The sequence below is a fragment of the Lichenostomus cassidix genome, chromosome 2 (assembly GCF_008360975.1).
Source record: "Lichenostomus cassidix isolate B80296 chromosome 2, HeHo_3.0, whole genome shotgun sequence".
Classification (NCBI taxonomy): Eukaryota; Metazoa; Chordata; class Aves; order Passeriformes; family Meliphagidae; genus Lichenostomus; species Lichenostomus cassidix.
The window spans coordinates 85,822,255-85,843,216 of record NC_139482.1 but is presented as its reverse complement, the minus strand read 5'-3'; the positions used below and the strand labels follow the sequence as shown (position 1 = coordinate 85,843,216).

General features: G+C 36.6%; 1 protein-coding gene across 3 annotated transcripts in view; it reads left to right on the top strand.

Moving 5' to 3' along the window:
* GALNT1 (polypeptide N-acetylgalactosaminyltransferase 1) overlaps window positions 1–19,593 on the top strand; it is a 90,324-nt gene extending 70,731 nt beyond the window's left edge. For all 3 annotated transcript variants that reach the window (XM_085052251.1, XM_085052250.1, XM_085052252.1), the window contains 8 exons: window positions 1,486–1,693; window positions 3,219–3,389; window positions 4,832–4,949; window positions 5,906–6,086; window positions 13,381–13,520; window positions 14,578–14,676; window positions 15,472–15,606; window positions 17,951–19,593. In XM_085052251.1, coding sequence (XP_084908377.1) covers window positions 1,486–1,693; window positions 3,219–3,389; window positions 4,832–4,949; window positions 5,906–6,086; window positions 13,381–13,520; window positions 14,578–14,676; window positions 15,472–15,606; window positions 17,951–18,097 — 1,199 coding nt within the window. In that variant the 3' untranslated portion in view covers window positions 18,098–19,593. The remainder of the gene's footprint in view (window positions 1–1,485; window positions 1,694–3,218; window positions 3,390–4,831; window positions 4,950–5,905; window positions 6,087–13,380; window positions 13,521–14,577; window positions 14,677–15,471; window positions 15,607–17,950) is intronic.
* Window positions 19,594–20,962: the final 1,369 nt, after the last annotated feature.

The window sequence follows — 20,962 nt, the reverse complement described above, 5'->3', positions numbered from 1 at the left end:
CACTCTCTCTGTATATCATGGAAGCTGTATACATTAAAACTATAAACATGGCCACGATACTAGTTTTTTTATATTAGTGGCTTTGGAAAGCTACACTGTAAAGAGGTGAGACTATATTTGCTACAGACTCAGTCAGCCAAATGACCTCTGTGCTCAACCCCAAAAACCTTGCAAAATATTCAGACATGCACCCTTGGTTTGTAGTAATAAACAATTATTCATTTGAGTCTCTGTTCATATGCAAAGTAAGAATTAACTTGCTTTGCGTTTCTCTGGAGACAAATATTTAGATATATCAAGCTCTTATGTACTTTTAGCACAGTTTAGCTTTCAAGATATGACAGAACTTATTTCTGTGGGTTTTAGTGGCAGTCCAACAACGCACAGAAAAAAATGAGAAGGCAATTAGAACTCATTCATCCGGAGAAGGGGTAAGGAATGGTAATCACCTTCCAGTCAGCCCTGCCTCTTGAGATTTACAAAAGAGCCACTAGGTGTTCATGCCGAGCTTTTTTCCCCCTTCTGCAGTGTCACACTTATTCTTGTATGAGGTGCTTACTACCTTATGTGAAATCCTGCTACAGGCTTTGCACTGTTGTGGTACAACTTTCAACTCCTGTGTGTTTTGAGTGTACAATCTAATATATTCCATAGCTGGGCAATAAGACTATTTTGCCTTCTTTACACATTTAGAATCTGCGAGTTATTGCAGAAGTCTGTTTCTGTGACTCTGCATTGCATTTTCCCTCAGTTCTTCATTCTTCATTTGGCATCATTCATCATAACCCAATAGCTCTTTGCAGTGCAAGTAATTTTGAGTCTCTAGGCGTATGGTAATCTACTGTTGTATTGTGAATAACTTGTTCTTCATAATTCATGCTACGTCGAGATTTGTTGGTGTTGCAGATTCTTATTTATGTATAGCTCATTATCTTTGTTTGGTTTTAGGTGTTATAGCGATAATCTAATAAAAAAATATTGGCCAGAAAACCCTAGAGAAAACACAATTGAAAAATCAGTTTGATTGTTTTTTAAACTTCTCACAAAGAAATTATCTGTAAGTTGCATTACTGTAGTTGGCAATTCATTATGTTCAGCTAGTCAAACCATTTCTGTATTTTCTTGATAGAGCCAAGAGCACTTATGCCTGTTTTTGAAAGTAACAATCACATCTTCTCTGCCCTAAAAACTTGCCTGTCCCATCTGGGTTTTGTGTAAGTTCTACTCTCTCTTCTTTTTTGTGTTTTCCATAATGAAGAAATAAAGGGGAGGAAGAACTTTCTGTGCTATTGAGTGAAACACTTGGAGATGTGGAAAAGGAGTGCTGTGAAGTGTAGAATAAGCAGTAGAGGAAACTAGCTGAGAAAATTGGAAAAGGATAGACAAGAAAAGAGGAAACGTATCTTAATTCAGGTCTCTTCCTTAAAAAAAAAAAAGCTGAACTACCTCACTTACAGTTTTCATGGTTTTGATCATTCTTTACAGACTTCTTGAAAAGACCACTGGAGAGTTATGTGAAAAAATTGAAAGTACCTGTTCATGTAATTCGAATGGAACAGCGTTCTGGATTGATTAGAGCAAGATTAAAGGGGGCTGCTGCTTCTAAAGGCCAAGTCATCACCTTCCTAGATGCTCATTGTGAATGTACAGTAGGCTGGCTTGAGCCTCTGCTGGCAAGGATCAAAGCTGACAGGTAATTATCCATCTATTTGCGCATGTTGAGTTTTTTTCAGTTATTAAGAAATTTTCCAAGTATTACAAAATAGCCTACAAGGAAATATCTACTTTTGGAAGGGCTGAATAAATTCTCATTGGAGTAAGAATAAAAGGCTAATTCAGTTTAACTTTTAAAAGTAAAACTCTGTTTCAAGTGCAGTGTATATTGAGGTGCATGGAGTAATGTGTTACATAGCAGAAATCCTGAGCAATGAATGAAACTGAGGAATTAGGGGAATTGAAAGTCTTCAGCCTGTAGCCTGGCCTATGCCTTCATGAATTTGGGAAGATATTACTGAAAAAGAAATGGAGCCCTGATCTCATATAGCACTATTGTGAACAAGAACTGTCAGGTTTATTGTTTACAGGTTCTCATTGTGATTTCTTTACTACATAATGGTTTTGGTTGTGGAATGTGTTTTCTAAAGTTAGAATAATTACTGGAATCATGCTGATCTACACTTATATCCATGATGTTTCGAAATTGTATTGGGGGAGATGAAAGAGAGAGTGGTCTGGTTTACAAAATGTTCATACATCTGAGCAGTAGCTGTAGTTGCACACTAGTCTGTTAGTAGACAACATAATAAATAGAATAGATATTAAGTATGGAGTTAATAGATATTAAGTATGGAGTATAGATATTAAGTATGGAGTATCCCTGGTTTTTATTGTTCTAGATAAAAATCCCACTTAAAATCTGGTGTTACGAAACATAGTGTTACATGATGAATAAGCTACAAAAGATGAAGAATCTTTGTTTAGCACTGAGCAAAGACAAAATAAACTGCTGTAATTAATCAGGTTTTGTGAGACTATGATACATACATTGTTACAGTTTGTGCAAATGCCTCGACTTAAGTCCTTTGAATTCAGTTGCAAGCAACCTCTGAATCTTTTTACAGAGCATCCCATGAGAGGAAGCCTGCTTGAGCATGGTTACTTAAGTGCCTATAAGATGATTAGAATTGGTTTCTGTGAATATATGTATGAATAATGTCAGCATGGTGGACAATGAGGCTGCTTTCTGTTGACTATGATGCAGTAGTTGTACTTTGTTAACAGTGGCTATCATCTCTTAGTCCTGAGGGTATATAAAAATACCTACCCAGAGTTAATGTCCAAGTTTTAATTTAAAAACATGCATGTTACTTGGGCCACTCAACTAGAAAAAAATACCACCTCTTGTTTTCTATCTAATCACTGTGTAGCATTGAGAAAGTTGGGATCATTGTTTTCATCTGCAGAGGGATGAATATTTATTACTGGTAGTAATGCAAATATGATTTAAAAAAAGATCTGGCATTGCCAAAATTGTATCAGAATTACAATTAGCAAGACAGAATTTGAGTATGTTTCCTGTTAATAATTTATTGAATAATGTTGTTAAGAGATGACATTATAAAAATTTCAACTGTATGTGTTAAAAACAATATTAAAAAAACCCCAACATCTGTTTGTACACTTTTGATTAATAGACTTTTCTCCTTTCCTCTTCCTAGGAGGACAGTGGTGTGTCCCATCATTGATGTAATCAGTGATGACACCTTCGAATATATGGCAGGTTCTGACATGACCTATGGTGGATTCAACTGGAAGCTGAATTTTCGTTGGTACCCTGTTCCTCAGAGAGAGATGGATCGACGGAAAGGAGACAGAACCCTCCCTGTTAGGTAATGAGGAGTTATTAAATGGGTTAAAATGTTTGCCTGATGCTTGCTCATAACCCATCTGTGTTAAACTTGAGAGTAAGTACTTAAGGTTGTTAAGTACTTTAAGTAGCATCTTTTTTGTGTGGTTGAAAAACAACATAGAAGTTTTTGCATGGTTTGGTTGTCGCTAACTTCTGGTAGCAATAAATGAATCAGTCAAATTGTCATTTTGGAAGTGTTTTTCAGTTTTGTGTTAATTACTGCAGAATTGCTAGCTTTCTGATAGCACTTATAATGATGCACAAGTTTTTAACTATTTGTTTTTAATTGAACCTTATTTTTATCTTTTATTCAGCATAGTAAACTGTTTTGTAAAGATGCATTGATTGTACATACATATTTATGTATGTGCATTCATATGCAAACTGAAAGTCTTAAAAGGGCATGGATGGGAAGTGACTTTATACTTGGAAGTCATGTAGGTTTATGAGAAAGGTAATAAGGAAGACAGCTTGTGTATAATATGTACCTTTTAAGAATTGCAAACTTACATTTTCTGTCCTTACTTTTCTGAAAACTGGGCAATATTTACTTACCATAAAGCTGAGGATCTGGTCTTTGCTGGGTTTTGTTTGTCTTTAATTTAAGAAATCAAGAGGTCTTCTCAGGATATGGCTAATTGTATTCCTCCCTTTCCCCAGTTTCCTTTTTAGCAGGGGCAAAGACATACATTTTTTGTTAGATTGTCACCTAGCTTGTACTTTATGTGTCTTTCATAAAAAGCCCAAAACATCTCAGGAAAATGGCTAGTGATATAAAGTCATTTATGACAAAAGCGTAAATAATTGAACTACAAAGTTATGTTGTCAGCCTAAAATATAATTTACTTGTTGTACATTTGTACTTGTTGTACATTTGCTGTCTAAAAAAGTTGAAATTTGGGAGATGTTTCTAAAGCTCTGAGAAACTACTTGCAGAGTTTTATTTTTCTCTGCCAATAAGGAATCTCTAAGGAAAACCTGAATGTAACCCTGACTGTAGAATTTTTTCTGTGAAGCAATAAAACTGAAAGCAAGCAGGCAGCTTAATGACCTCCCAAAACTGTTTCAAGAGCAGTAGCCAGAAGTATAATTTTCCTGGGTGAAACTGGTTTCTTTTTTATGAGTTAGCAGTGTTGGAGGCAGAAGCCTTTCTCAGGCATGACAGCAGCTTTCTAGGGACAGTTTCTCTATCCAGATGTCAGTTTAAAGTGAGAAAAGAAGGAGAACTGCCACTACCTGATTCCATCTCTGGCAAATTCTGAGCTAGCAAGTACACCAGGAGTAACAGAGTTTGAATGGAAGCTTACGGAGAAGGAATGTGTTAGGAACTCAGGAAATAAACAGCTAATTTGTCAGTGCAAGTGTGAAATGTATCTAAGTATGTTTTTATAGTGACTGATGTGCTTTGTTTTTCCTCCCCAGGACACCTACAATGGCAGGAGGCCTTTTTTCAATAGACAGAGATTACTTCCAGGAAATTGGAACATATGATGCTGGAATGGATATTTGGGGTGGAGAAAACTTAGAAATTTCCTTCAGGGTAGGTAAAACTCCGCAGTGTTTTATTAATCAATAATTTATTAATCAGGACAGTGCATCATGAGATATGTAAAACACAGATCTGCTGCCTGCACCAGTGTCCTCTTCTGTTGCAGCTGGCACTTCCCCCTAAAGTTCCTCCAGCAGAGATACACAAAGACTGTATCTGCCTGTGAAAAGTGCATGGTGAATAGTTGGTAGAGCTTTGTGATGGAAAGATTAAGATGGTTTTTCTGAAGAATGAGTATTTGTGTGTTAAAAGGAATTCAGTTAGAAAAGCTGGTGGGGAGCACCAGTTCAGGGTGATGTCGTCAGTGCATTATTTAATGTGTCAATGAAATGTGAGCACCTCTGTTACAAACCCTCTCTTCTTGCTCTTTACTAACTTTATGACTTCGTGTGTTCATCTGCTTGTGGATCTAACCAGTGTTATTCTCATTTTTGTTCCTACCAAATAGCACCATTTCCTTTCATTTTACTTGTCAGCAAAAAGTGCATAGGGGAATTCTTCTGAAGTACTTCAGCTTTCTGAATCTGCCATTTTTCAAGGTCGAAAGTAAAACTGAAAATATTTTCAGAGAGCTGGGAAGTGTGTGGGTTCTTTAACGTGGAGATTCTCTTTTATAATGGACTATTTTACACACCTGTTAGTTCCTGTGATTCATGAGAGCCTTTTCCTTGCTTTGTGGTCAACTTGCCCATTTTTTTAAAGTAATCTCTGGCTGATGTGGTATCAGTCTGGGGACTTAAGTACTTTTATATGTTGCCTTGCTGGGGCTTGTGAGCATCTTAATCTGTTGAGCAGGAAAAAACATGTAGTTCTCTTCCAAGCAGTATGTGTTTGCTCTGAACCTCAACTAATGTTGTTTCCCCACCTTGAACAGAAGCAAGTGATAAATGTTCTTGGACTTCTTTTAACAACTTGTAACTATGTAATAATTATTGTGTTACTTTCAGATCTGGCAGTGTGGTGGCACTTTGGAAATTGTAACTTGTTCACATGTTGGGCATGTGTTCAGAAAAGCAACACCATACACTTTCCCGGGAGGTACAGGACAGATAATCAACAAAAATAACAGGCGACTCGCAGAAGTCTGGATGGATGAATTCAAAAACTTTTTCTACATTATTTCCCCAGGTGAGCAGGTCTTTGGTTATGAGAAATACTTATTAAGAATTAAAATACTGTTACTACTGGGAAATAACATCAGTATTTATAGAAGAATGTTATTGCTTTGAAGTTCGTAAAGACAGAACTCACTTAATGTGTAAAAAAAGTAAGGTCTTAATTGAAGAATAATTTTGCTAGCCAGAGATGTGCCCTGAAGGGTTTTTTTGTTTTTTTGTTTCTTAACATGAGCATGATTTATGAATGAGCTTCCAGTGTGATAGAATTGAAGCTCAGTAGAACATCAAAGAGCTCAGCTGTAGTGCTGAAAACTAGCCATCCAAATATTTATCCTAATGTGCTGAAATTTGGGCTCTGGCTTCTATGTTGTAGGCATTCCACATTGAATACATCAGAAGTGATTTAAGTGAAACCCAGAAATAGGAGTGGCAAAAGTTAATATCATCTGTCTTGACAGGATTTGCACTTCACTATCTAGGGTATAGGGGCAAGTTGCCAATATAATTCACTGTGATGATATTTATTATATTTTTTTATGTGGATGTTAACAAAAGAAGAGGATGTAAAATATGACAGCAGATGTCCCATGAACTCAGATTTTCTGCAAAACAAAGAATCAGGAGAAAAAAGGAAGCCTGGGAAATATTAAATTATTACTTTCTACTAGAGGATATTTTTGTTGTTTTATAAAAAGACAAAGAGAAACAAACTTTGGGTGGCAACAAGCAACCTTTCTAAATCTTTGAGACAGTAGACTTTATATACTAAGTGGTAGTTTTAAATGCCACATCCACTTTCTTCTTTGAAAGAAATTTCTTTAATACTAGTATTTCCTTATGGCCTGCTTATTAAACCTGCATTACTATTGACATTTAAAAGCTGTAATACGATGCAATATGAGTCTGAACTGTGTCAAATTTTAGATTATGGGTTTTACAGATTCTTGTGAAAGCAACTGACAGTGCAGATTTATGGTGGTTTTGTCTTAACAGAATGATTTACTCAAAGGAGACTGTGTTAGACTTTTAACGAAAAAAAGTGTTGCTGCTATTTAAAGCCTTTTAAGTGAAATCAGAAGCTAACAGCTTATTGTTATTGCCCTGTTTTGTAGTTAATACAGCATTATGAATTCAAACATGAACATGTATAAATAATCAGAAAAGTTGTATATAAATAGGTGCAATCTTTTTTTTGGTTAAGGTTGCTCTTATGCATCCATGTCAAGCTGGATTTTCAAATGTACAAAGTAGCAGGAAGACCTAATAAAAATAATGAAATTCTTTTAAAAATGTAAATTACTGATAAGCCATGATAAGGCTCTGCTACTTTATAAATAATCTCTACAGTCCTTCCACTTTGTGTGGTAAGTGTAAGCTGCAAAAGGAATTGCATTGTTTGAATTTTATAGGATTGGGGTTTTTTGATAGGACTCTCATAGCATTGCATTACTGTAGAATTTGCATGCATTCTCCAAAGACAGTAAAAATTCTGAAATGGTGAGAGAAACTTAAGCAATTATCTGTAACTGCACTGTATCTTTTCTTTCCTTTCACAAGATGCATGTCTGCATAATTTGTATGCTAATAGCCTGAGTGATTGTTGGATAGGGATGTGCTCTTGCCAAGCTCCTCTTAGAGCATCTGCACCTGCCGCCTGTCACACGCTCTCGTTTGTGTCTCCATGACCGTATTGACCGCACGCTCAAGTTTGATGCCAGAATTTTCAAGTGTCTCGAGAATAGGATCATATATTTTCTGAATAAGTTGGGTTATTCTGAAATTGATTTGTTGTCTGGGGCTGTGAGGAGAATGCCTGGTACTGTGGGTCATTCTTTAGCCCTGATGAATACCTGTTGTTCAGAGAATGAACCCACAAATGTACTCAGTGCTGCTCGTGCCTCTCACCCCCCACAAATCCACCTAAGTTGTGAGAGCCAGCAGATATTAACTAACAAGGACTACTATTCTGGGAAGTTCACAGACACCTTATTCTTGTTATTCTGGTATCTCCAATTTTAGCTGAGTATTGCAGACTGTGATTTTATCTGTTGACAACAAATAGCACCAGTACAAGTTTCAGTAAGACTCTTGTGGGTATTAGTTATTTAGGAACTCAATGAACTCCTGCCAGCTTGGCTCACTTAGTTTTTTCCAGATATCTTTCTAATATAAAAATTTAAATGTACAGGTCTTGCAGCCTGTGAAACTGTTTGCTAGCACAATGTGTACTTTCAGTATTACTGTGACAGTGTTGCAAGTTCTTGCAAGGAGCGACGTGAGGATTCTTAAGATGATGCTGGTTTGCAAGCCTTGGGTGCAGATGAGTGAGGAAAACTGGCAATCCTCTGTGTACCCAGGATTTTTCTCATTAGTTGATACAGATTGGAAAAATGGATTTTGAAGGGGATAATATACTGACAAGCACCATTGAGCCTAGCTAACAAGACACTTGTTTCCTCCTTTATACACTTTCTTTTCTGTTCCCGTAAGATAGTGAATCACAGAGGGATTCATCCAGGAAAGCAAATGTAAGATTCTCGGGTAGCTTTCCCCACTTCATGTAATCTGTGTTGTCTGGGAAAAAAAGTCTTGCTACTTGAATGATAGGAACTCAAGAGACTTTTTACTATTGATGTAATGTAGTTAAATTGAAAGCTGCCTTCTTGAAAAGTAAGCCTGTAATCCTTTTCTTCTTCTCTAAGTATAGCCCAGTAGAAACTGCTACTTGTCTGTTTTAAGCTTGTGTGCATTTTAGCAGCCTTCTCTCTGCTCAGGAGTGGTTAGGTACAGATGGAGGTTGGGCAGGAACTTGTTGCAGCTGCTGCTCAGCCAAAATCAAGGCTGTCTCTTTGCAGGCAGCAGCTCTTCTCCCCAGCAGTACAGCCCCTGGCTGCAGTCGTTTCTCATTAGCTGGTGGTTTTTCTCTCAGTTGTGAGCTACAGCAAGGCCCTGTTTCCCAGACCATTTTCTCTTTGGCTTTCAGAAAACAAATCCAGCATGTGAATAGTCTGTTTCCTGGCTCCAATAATTCTTTCCATGGACTCTGCCACTTCTTTATTTCTAGTGCTGGTCTTTCCTCACTTGATCCAGGCTAAAATATTAGGACTATACTGTCCAAGGTGAGAAGGCTTCACGAGATGGTGATGCCACTTTCACAGCTTGTTGTGAGTAGAGTGCCTTGCTTTTCATGGCAGGTGTGCTGGTATGGCAGGTAATGGGGCTTCAGCTCCCCTCACTTGCTGATCCTTCATCTGCATCAGCTGTTTCTATGACTTGCTGGATTTGTCAGGATTATTTCTCCTGTGGGCTGGCTCCCCAGGAGTTAGGTTAGAACCTGTGTCACCACAGGAGGTACAGCAGGAATGTGAAGCTAAGGAAGGGAAGGCTGCCCCTTTGGGCAGCAGCAGCTGCAAAGCATCAGGTTGGTGAGCTGAAGACATTCCCAAAAGCAGCTCCAGTGAGCTTGGGTACAGCCTTATTTAGCTTATATGGAAATTAATTTCATTGTTGAATAAAAATTTGGCCCAGAAGGTATATTGTGGGATATACCCAGAAGGTGTATTGCCCTAGTACTAATTGGGCAGGCAGAAAGCCTTGAAAGACAGCACTGTGGAATTACCTGTGCAGGAGTCATCTAGACAGAGACATAGGTGTGTTATCCCCAAAACACGGTCTGTGGGCCTCATATCCAATCACTGCCTGCACTGGTCTCTAGCCAGGCATGGTAAGTCAAGGTTCAGTATGTCCAGACTGGAAATGGAAAACATTATTTATGGGAGGACAGAGGAGGGACTGAGTCCACGTCTTGCAGTGTATCTAAGCCTATGTTCAAAGTACATATTGAGTGTTTCCATCTGGTTTTGTATTCAGCTACTACTCCCTATTAATATTAATTGGGAATGCAAAGAATGTAGCTATTCAAATTGGTTTTAAATTATTATTACTTATAGAGTTTAATAATACTAAATAAAAACAAGTTATAATTTTTTTATCAGAAGACTAGATTTAGATGAAACAGTTTTCATACTCTGCTTTTGAAAATGATTGAGCAATTTATAATCATGATGATAACAACATGCTATTTTTTATGCTAAATAGTTTAGCATAAATATATTGCGACACATTAAACTTGGGCAAGCAAATCTTCAGCTTTTGAAATTTTGAAGATGGCACAACTGTTGCAACATGGCTGATGGGAAGCTTGAATATAAGCTGCCAAAGAAAATTAAAATTAAAGGAGTATTCTACTAATAGACATCATTACATATATGTTTTAATAAAAATATAAGGAAAGACCATTATATTTAATAATTAGAGTGATCTGGTTCTGCATACCAAACTTCTTCAAGAACAGTGACAGCACAAGCAAGTGGAGTCTTATATTTTTACAAAAGAGCTTGTGCTGGTGTGACTGGATGATTTGATGTGGGTTTTTTTTTGCATTACCTATATTTATATTTTGTGTATGTCTTTCAGCATGTGTGTGGAAAAAAGCAAGTCCCAAAGCATGATTGTCCCACAGCAAACAGCAAGCTGTGTGACAAATATAAACATCAGGGAGGCCCAAACTTTTAAATGCAATTAGGATTGGGGGAAGGGGGGGTTGAGGAAAAAATATAATTGTTATGGTCAAATAAAGACAGCAGTAGAAAGGTTTCTTAAATACTATTTCTGATGTGTATGATATGGATGCCGCATTTCTGGAAGTGTCAGGTCAGGTTAGACGTGTCTTTGAGCAACCTGGTGTGGAGGAAGGTGTGCCTGCCCATGGCAGAGGGCTTGGAATAAGATGATCCTTAAGTCCCTTACAACCCAAAGCATTTTGTGATTATATAATTTTTTTTTTTTAAATGAACCAAAGATTAAAAAAAAAAAAAAAACCCAAGTGGATATGACTGTCTTCCTCACAATGCACATACCTTTAAAATCTGGCATAATTGTATCCTGGGAGGAAATTTGAACTAATTAATGTTTTGTGGTTTGTTTTTTGTTTAGTTTTTAGCTGAGCCTTTGAAAAAATGTCCAAAACCCCTAGAAGGTCATATGCCACTGTTATATATATATGCATATAAATGTTACTGGTCTATGGAGGAAATAATAATTTAAACCTGTACTTAATTTTTGGTATGCTTTATACTTTGCTGCAGTTTTCCTTGTTTTCCTCCATTTTTTTTCCCCCAAAAGTAACTGACACTGCACTGGATAGAAATACTCAGGCTGATTTAGAGTGGTGTAGACAATGGACCAGAAATCTTGGAAACAGAATAATTCAGCCTTACTAGAGGACACCTCTAAAGCAACTCTACCTGTTCTGCCCTTCAGTCCATCTGCTGACCTGATGCTAATTGTAGTCTTTGTGTACGGTTTGCATACCTGACTTCAGAGAGAGTTTTTTCAAAAACCTTTCTGAATAAAAATGGTTTAATGGAATACATTGTAACAGAGAAAAAAATCAGCTAGCACTTTTTGTGTGGTGACATTTAAAACTACTTTAGGAAACAGCATGCTTGTATGCTATTAAGTCTCACTTTACATTTAATTATTTATGGCTGTGACTTTAATTCTTATTGCCATTAACAGTGTTGTTTTTTGGAGGTCAGTGTAGCAAACTGAATGTGTTTTGAATGTTGTAAGGTTGTTGTGAGAGTGGCATGATAACTGTTTCATCCTTCAGCTGCTTTTTCACCACTGAAAAATCCTGTACTTAGCTTTGGTTGGAACCTTTCTGTTCTTACAGCAGTTTTTGAGAGAGTGCTGCTTTTGGTGTAGAGCAAATATTTGCTTTCATGAAGATAGGGCAGCATTCTGTGGCTGATTGGTTTTTGTCTTTTTTCTATTTTGATTTTTTTTGTGTGTGTGTTTCTTGGTTTTGGGATTTTTGTGACGCAAAAGCCCAGAGTGAAGTTTTCTGGTATTCTAGAAAAATGAGTTTTCCTTTGCTTTCATTTCCTTACCAGAATAACTTTCCAATATATTTATTAAAATAAAGTCTTTAATTAAAAAAAAAAAAAAGGCTAAAAGCCTGGCTAACATTTTTTCTTTCTGGAATATTGAAACTGTGTTTTTCATTGACATTTACAGACAGTTAGCTAAAGTTTGATCCAATTATCTGTCTCAATTGAGTAGAAAGACACCATCTGCTGGCAAGTCAATTTAATACACAGTATGCCAGCATAGAAATGTCTCAAAGTCTGTTTCCAAGGTCAAGAATTTTAGAGGTAACTCACAGTCCTCCAAATGGAGAGATTTCAGAAAAATATGTGCAGCTGGAGATCTGTACCATATTTGTAGTCTGTTAGAGGAATTTAAATTGCCACAGTTAGTTTTTGGGTTTTTTTTGGTTTGGGTTTTTTGGTAGTGTACAGCATTTGACCTGTGTGATGGGGAGTGTGGTGTGGGAAATAGAAAAAGGACATGATGCCTGAAAACTAGAAATTATCCTGCTCTAATTAATGGCTATTATTTAATATTGGAATATTAATTACAATGGTGCTTAATTTGGGTGAAGCAAAAATATCTATTGTTCATGCATACCAACCTCAACCCATCTGCAGATGGGACTTGCACAAATTAATTTTCAGAAGGAATTAGAGCAACCATAAAGGAGTGGGAAGATACAGGAAGAAGGAGCATTTTGATAAATGAGGAGCAAAGGAATAAAAAGGCAAGCAAAATACCACAAAAAAATGATAACAGTCATAATGGTGAACATAATTCCTGCAAACGCTGCAGTTATATGGAACAAATGCTGAATTATTAAAGGTTTAGTGCTCTGTATGAAGGCTGCTTTCTGCCTGCTTCTTTGTGCAGTTCGGTAGATGATGAAGAGTCCAGCAGGTGGTACCTGGCTTACAGAAATAAATTAAATGGGAATTCTCCTTCTCCACAGAAGGAGACTGCTGTGTAATGCTGCATAGATATGCACCCCATTTACCACTGGGGATAGAATGGCATTAGTGACTGTAAAGGTTTCAGCCTTTCTCCTCTGTTACCTTAGTAAGCAGCTACATTGAAATTGTTCCACAAACCACAGGTAAGAAGTTGTCGTGCACAGCCCAGCTGTAGTGATTCTATGTTTCGTATAATTAGCTGGGAAAAGAAGTCACTGGTTTTGACAGACATGTTCTCTCTGAGTATAAACAGCACAATGCTATATTAAACAAAAACCTCTTTGTATAGAGGTGACTTTTTAAAGAGAAAGTCTTTCATGGAAGTAGTATATTATACTGATGGGTTTTCTTATGAAGTGGAATTAAATTACATTTATTGGCAGTCATTGAATAAAACTTCCCTTGTTTCTACAGGAGTTACTAAAGTTGATTATGGGGACATATCATCACGACTTGGGCTAAGGCGTAAGCTCCAGTGCAAGCCTTTCTCCTGGTACCTGGAGAATGTTTATCCTGATTCCCAAATTCCACGCCATTACTTTTCTCTGGGAGAGGTAAGATTTTTATCTTTTGTATCCATCTTCCCTATGTAAAGTATGTTGTGCAGTAATATTTTTGTATTTTGAACTGAGTAGTGCAAGCAAGTTTTTTCCAGAAAAGTTCAAGTATCTTGCACCTGTGCTCCTGTCACCTGTGAAATGATACATCTGGCTTCTCAGTGGGGCAGACAATTGAACTTTGGTGTACAGTACTGTAATTTGAATGTTTTCCTTTTTTCTACTACAGTACAAAGTGTCATATAAATATGTCATTTTATAGAAATGACATATATAAATGGCTTTAGAAATATTCCTTCAGAAATGTAGTTATGGATAACTTCGTCTATAATGTTCTCTACATTGAGTATGAGTGAAATTTTGCTTAAAAGCTGCACTAGGTCAAGCAAAGTCTTTGCCTAAAAACTGTTCTGAATTTTACCCCCAGAACCCTCACCAGTGACAGCAAATTCTAGTGATCCCTAAGCCTTGCTGGGCATTCTGGATTTTTATTTAGCATTTTTAACTGACTGTAGAAATAGTGCAGATGATGCTGTCCTAAATAAGTAGGCACCCTCTCCTCTACAAGTCATGTTGAACTAAATGTCAGGTTTGCTGTAGAGTGATATTGTACTGTTTGGTTTTAGAAGAAACACTTTTAGCAAAATGAAGCAGGCATTCATCCTTCTGCATGACTATGAGGAGACTTGATATTCCTTCCTGCTCACAATAAAATTATATGGGGATTAATACATTTGAAGATTTTGGGCTTCAAAAGTATCGGGAGACTCAATTGTGCCCATTCTGTTGTAGCTGAGTCTTGCAACAAAAAGTGTCCCCAAGATGGAAGAATCATACAAAGAAAGCAAAGAAACAATCATGGTTCTGTAACCTGGTAGCTTGAATATTTGCTTGGGAGTTTGAATCTTGGACAGTGATGCCTCATTGTTACTATGGTTCATTTATTTCACATAACCTCTGGTGTAGAGAGAACTGGTGCCAGTGTGGTTTGATATGGACCCAGTTCTCCTCTAAAAATATCAGCCTTTGGTGATGTGCTCTTTTTCACTCCTAGATAAGAAACGTGGAGACAAATCAATGTCTGGACAACATGGCAAGAAAAGAAAATGAGAAAGTTGGAATCTTTAACTGCCATGGAATGGGTGGCAATCAGGTGACAATTTTTTTAAAGGAATTTTCTTTATGTATTGAATTATTTGGAACACTACTGCTCATTGGGACAATTCTCAGATGTTTTCAGTAGTTACCTTCAAAATATACCCAAGCTGTAGTTTAGGAAACCTTCATTAAAGAAGACACCTCTAAGAGGAAATGCATGAGAAAATTTGGTGGTGGTTTGTATACTTCTATGTTTTTGAGGCCTGATTGCAGTATATTTTAGATCAACTTTAAAGTCAAAAACAAAATCATGGGAGGAGAATACTGCTATGAGCTAGACTTCACCTCCTGTAGGTTGTCTGGAACTGCATTCTGGTTAGAACTCCTGATTGGCATTATTACCATAAAAAAAAAAAACAAAAAAAACCAAACATCCCTTTGCCTGAAATACTATTTTGAATGTATCTTTTTCTGGGTGTCAGCTGTGGGATTTATTTTTCATCTAGTTTCTTGTTCTACTTTCTTAATGATTCTTGATGAACTGTTTTCTTATATAGAGATTACCTGTGTTTGGGGATTCTCCTGTTCCTTCACAGTGAGCAATCTTCCATTGAAAAAAAGTCTGTTTTGACTGAGCAGCTTGTGATGGCGTTTATATTTGTTCCCAAAAAATAAAAAAAAATTTAAAAAATTATTCTGTGCCTCCCTATTATGAAGGGAGTAGAAAACAAAAGAAAAAATTAGTGGGAATCAATGAAGTAATGCACAAATGTTCCCCTTTCCCCTCACTCCAGGAATCTTTTGGTTGAAGCAGTTCTTTTTCAGTTCCTCTCATTCTTTTTCTGTCTAGGTTTTCTCATATACTGCCAACAAAGAAATTCGAACAGATGATTTGTGTTTAGATGTATCCAAACTTAACGGCCCAGTAACGATGCTCAAGTGCCACCATCTAAAAGGAAATCAGCTTTGGGAATACGATCCAGTGGTAAGTCTTCTAATGACTTTTGACTGTAAAATGAGACAACTTGGGCTTTTACATGAGCCTACAGAACAACATATTCCAATGTGGGACCACTCTTTGACAGACAAAACAGGAAACAAAGTCAGGATTTTGTTCCTTCTGTTACTAATTCACCATGTAGTCATGCAGTGGACATCTGTGTTGATTTAATTACCTGGTGAGTTTTGGGGGAGTTTTTGGAAGAACATTTTGAATGTGCTTTTGGACCCTCTGGAGAAATTCGGTCTGATAGTGTAGCATTGTGTTAGAATCAGATAAAAAATGGAGAAGTATTCCAGGTTGGACCAATAAAAGGTAATACTAATGATGTGGTGACAAATTCAGTACTTGGTATCTCATCTAGCACAAAGTTAAAATTGTCTAATTAAAAAATGAGCATTACAAACTTACAAAGATGATTTTACATTTCTAATCATGGTATGTCTAAGGGATAGATGCTTAAAACAGCTTTACTTTAATCCTGCTCTTTCTTGTACATAATGTTCAAATTTACTTTGAAGTTCATATGTTGAACTGCCAGATCTGGAAATCATTGTCCAATGATCTATTCATTATTAATTTGATTTGCGAGCTCTAGAAACGATTTTGTGATTCAGTAATGCAGTCAAGAACTCTGACTTCGTGTATAGTTAGGAAAAAAAGTGGTTCTCAAGCTTGTTAATTTAAAATCAGTTATTACAAAAGACAGTTGTGAGACAATATGTGGATGAAGAACCTTGCCAGTATATTTGCAATGTCTGTTTTTAAAAAGAACTTATAGATATTTAGCTACTAAAAAGTCACTTCACTAATTAAAAAGCAAGGTGGGGGTTATTTCTGACTAAATATATTTGCTATAGACTTCAGTAGCCGAGGTGTTGACAAAGCCTGCAGCCTTTTAGACTAAGAGCAAATATGTATGAGTGATGCTTTTGTGATTAGGATGGCAGTTAATGTGGAAGACAATGGATTTCTGCACATTGCTGGCAGCTGTTGATAGGACACTGAAGAAAGCTGCAGGCTTGTAGGATTAAATTTGTCTTGGGAACCATTCATTCTTGCTTTTAATGTAGTTAGTTTACCTGACTTAAGCAAATAATATGAATAATATTACCACCTACTGTGATTTACCAAAGGGCAAGTGCTTTTCATTAGGTTTCTACCTTACCAGTGATCAGAAAAATGCATCTTTAGACATCTAATTGCAATAGTCTGTCTTGCATTAATTGCCACAGCCTTCCTCTATGTTGAACCTCAGCCATAAATTTGCTTATATGTATTTTTTCTCTTTATTCTCTCAGCAGAAAATCTAGGCATAATCTTCATGACATTACTGAAAGCTGCATAATAAAGCACAAAAAAAAAGTTATAGGGTACTTTACAAGAATTCCTGCCCACATGGTTGAATTTCATTTTTTTTTTTTCTGTACTTTTTTTTCTTTCTGCCTATGTTTGACTCCCTCCTTTGTTCTTCAGCACCTGTATGAGTGCAGGAGATTGATGTGCTCGGGTTTTTGAAAAAGTTTTTTTTGTTGTTGTTATTTTTACCCTTTGCTGCTTTTGCACATAAGGCCACAACTTTTCAATCATTCCAGCATCCTGGTTGAGCTGCTGCATGAGAGAAGAAATACTGATAGTAATGTCTGTGGTACCATAGGCAAGTTGGTGCAAAGAGGAGTATCCATAGTACAGTGGCAGGAAATGCATCTTCTGGAGACCTCTTCTCCATGAGGATAGTGCTGAGGTGTAGATGGATTGGTGTGCCAAAGATTGCATAAGAGAGATTAGAAAAGTACTGGAAAAGATATGTGTTTATGTGAAATTGCACATACTTTTTATAAAAGAACATACTTTTAAAAAAGAGCTAAAAAAGTGCTAAAAGAACATAGTGTAAAGTCAGTATTGTGTCCCCAACTGAGGAAGAAAAAGTACTTTTGAAAACATACTCAATATGTTCGTTCTAATCTGATAAAAGTTACTATTATAGCTAATAATTGAAGTGTTATATCTTACCAACCTGTAATTTCTAACTCCTCAGAGATCCCTGGCTATATAGTCCTATTTAGAGAATGGTGGATGTTGCTTGATAAAGAACATAATTTACAAGTTCAGACTGTTTTGTTTTTCATAAAGCACTGCTTTTAATATCTACAATGTCAGATATCATATTTAAATGTCTTTTAGGATTGGGATCTGGAGTCAGTAACCACAGGATCTCATCTAGTTCCTACTTACCTATGGAAAAGTTTTGATGGCAACTAGAAATTTTTTGCTTACCTTATGCCTGGTGATTTTTATAAATCTAATTTCTTTCTATTTTGTCTTCAAGAAATTAACCCTGCTGCATGTGAACAGTAACCAGTGCCTGGACAAAGCCACTGAAGAGGACAGCCAGGTACCCAGCATCAGAGACTGCACCGGCAGCCGCTCCCAGCAGTGGCTGCTCCGCAACGTCACCCTTCCAGAAATATTCTGAGAGGCTCTCGAGAAAAGCAAAGATTGACTGGGCTACCTCGGCTGATACTTTGGCTACACTGTTAAGTAGCAACAGAAGAAACTTCTGCTCAGCAGAATCCACAGTTCCTCAGCTGTTAGAACTCCTGCAGCTTCTCAGTATCTGTGAACCAGCCTTCCTGTATAAGGATGTGAAACTACCACACATAGCAGTGAAACTGTGCCCACTGATGTTTACAAGATCGAAAGAGTTTCTTCCAGCAAATAATTTAGAGAACGTTTGGACAGTGGAAACATAATCAATGAAATAGTCTCTCTGAAGAGCTACATATCGTTTTAGTTTGCTTGCACATCAGTAACCTCTGCTGAAAGTGCTGTTGTAATGAAGAAAGTTTCAAGAATTCTTTTTCTCCTGGTTAGCAGTGGTAACCAGACTACTAAATATAGATCCACAAATAAATGAAAGAGAGAGCTGGAAACCAGATTCAGTATCATGACATAAGAATTCTGTGGTTTAAAAAAAAAAGTAAACAGGGTTTAATGAAACTAAATCAGAACTATGAAAAGTACAATTTGTTATAGTGAAGTATCAAATTTATATGTAGATTTTATACCTCAGTGGGGGAAAATAACCAAGTCAAAAGGCAATTGTTTCTCTTTTTCAATTGTGTGATAGTCCATAAATACCTTTTTTTTTTCTGGTGAGTCTAAAATTATTTTGGGCGCAAACAAAATGAGCATAAGAATAAACTGAGCTCTTGAATGTCAGATCAACTTTTTTTTTATATTTTAATTTCTTGGCTGTTGGAATTGTATCTTTTTATTACTGTCTGAAAACTGGAGGTTAACATGCTGTCTAACTTTTTTTTTTCCAGACCTGCCATTTCAATTTATACTTGGGTCAGTCAGCTTACGGACTTTCATGGCCAAACAAAAGATTTAAGTACACTTTGAAATTAAGTTAACTTGAGTATGCTTAGCGCCCAAGACTTGTACTACTGTACTATGATTTTGTTTTCATAGCAATAAATCTTTTGTTCCTTGTTTGATTTCAGTCATCAGAAAGCCAGAAGACAAGATACATGATTTGGGTAGCAGAAGATTGGCAAAACTGAAGGTTTTCTGGAATCCTTTTTCACTTCATATTCAGATGTGCTTCATTGTCAAGTGCATATTTAGATTAGACTCTGAATTGTAATGTTGATCTGCTGCTTTTTTCTAATAAAACCTAAAGAAAAATAGTGAAATTGGCATGGTGTTTAAAGTTAACATAGCCAAAAGCAATATGACTATGTCATTACATTGGTCTGCATTTTTTAACTGAATTGCTTTGTTTTGTTAGCAAAAATCTGTGTGGGCTGATCTTGAAAATGAGCCACTGAACACTCAGAGTATACATTGAATTTTCTTTTGGAAAGAAAAATGAGATTTGCTTAATGGAGAGGATATTTTTATGATAAATGTCATTGTTTTGGCCAACTGTCCTGTAAAGCAAATTAAACCTAGACTCATGCAAAAGTTGTGTGGAATTATATTTGGCTGTTGAGGCCATTTTAGATTTACTATCCCAAGTTGCTGTAGTCAGTGTTATCTCCATTATTTCTGCAGCAGTACACAAGAGTTTTCATACAGAAAGCAGGGGAAAGGTTAACAAATTGTACTATTACATTGCTACTTTAAAAATACATGGGATGAGATGATGTGGGATTAATATCAGATAAAACATCCAAGTATCTAGCTATCTTTTATTGACCACTTTGTTTGGATAGTCCTGCAAATCTTATGAGATTGAAGTCAATTTATGACAGTAATTTATCAGAAATATATTGAAGTATGCCATGATGACTTAAAAAAATGAAAAAGTCCATCTTAATGGTTATGTGAGAAATGTGAGAAGACTCATTCCTTGGTTATGGTCAGTGAAGAGGATGAGGTGAGTGACATTGTCATCATTTTGTTTATCTTTGCAAACTAGCAATGTGTGGTGGTGCCTAAAAATGTGGTATCTTTTACTTCAGAAACAGTTTCCCAAACACAAAACACTTTTTTAAAAACATTTCTAGCACAGAGGCTCTAAATGAGAGTTGATTAAGCTTTCAGGGAATGAGAAGCAGGATTATCAGAAATGCAGTGTGAAAGTCCTGTAAGTTTTCAAAATTTCTGGATTTGTTTCAGATTTCATATGCACATAGCACATCACTGAACACACAAAACAAACATATTTTCACTCTGTATTTTCAACTCTTATGATTCCTGCTGTGATATCCTGTTAACAAAACTGAAGTGCCAAGTTAACAGGAGTTGCAAGGTAACTAAACTTGTAGGCAGGCCTCAGTGTTACTGTGATTTTCCCCTTCTTAGTTCAACAAGTCATTTTGTATGGTGGTCACATAAAACTGCAGCACGAATAATTGCACAATGAAAATGCATGTATCAAGTTGTCAGCAAGCTGAAGGAGCAATCAGATTTCCAGCCTGTATGTTGCCAGTTCTTACCTGCTGGATATAGGGAGGGGAAGCAGCAAACCTGAGTGGCTGCAGCCCCAAGGTCCTCCATTTACAGCCATAGGGCTTTCAAATACCAGCTTTGAGTAGGAATATTAGTTGGCTCTATCAGTTACAGGCATATCCCATTCCTTTCCATCTAGTCTGTCTTCTTGTACTGAAGTCTTCAGATAGAATTTTAAGAACCTCTGTACGTGTTTTTATTTAACCTGTTCTGAAAAAAAACAAATCGTTGATGTAGGAGGGGGGAAAAAAGACCACTGTTGTCTTATTTGACCCTGATAGCAAATAGGTGCAGGGTAGTGAAAAAAAATCAGTAGCTATATTTTGAAGAGAATTGGTAAGCTCTCTTTTTGTCCTTTGTCCTGTGCTCAATGTATTTA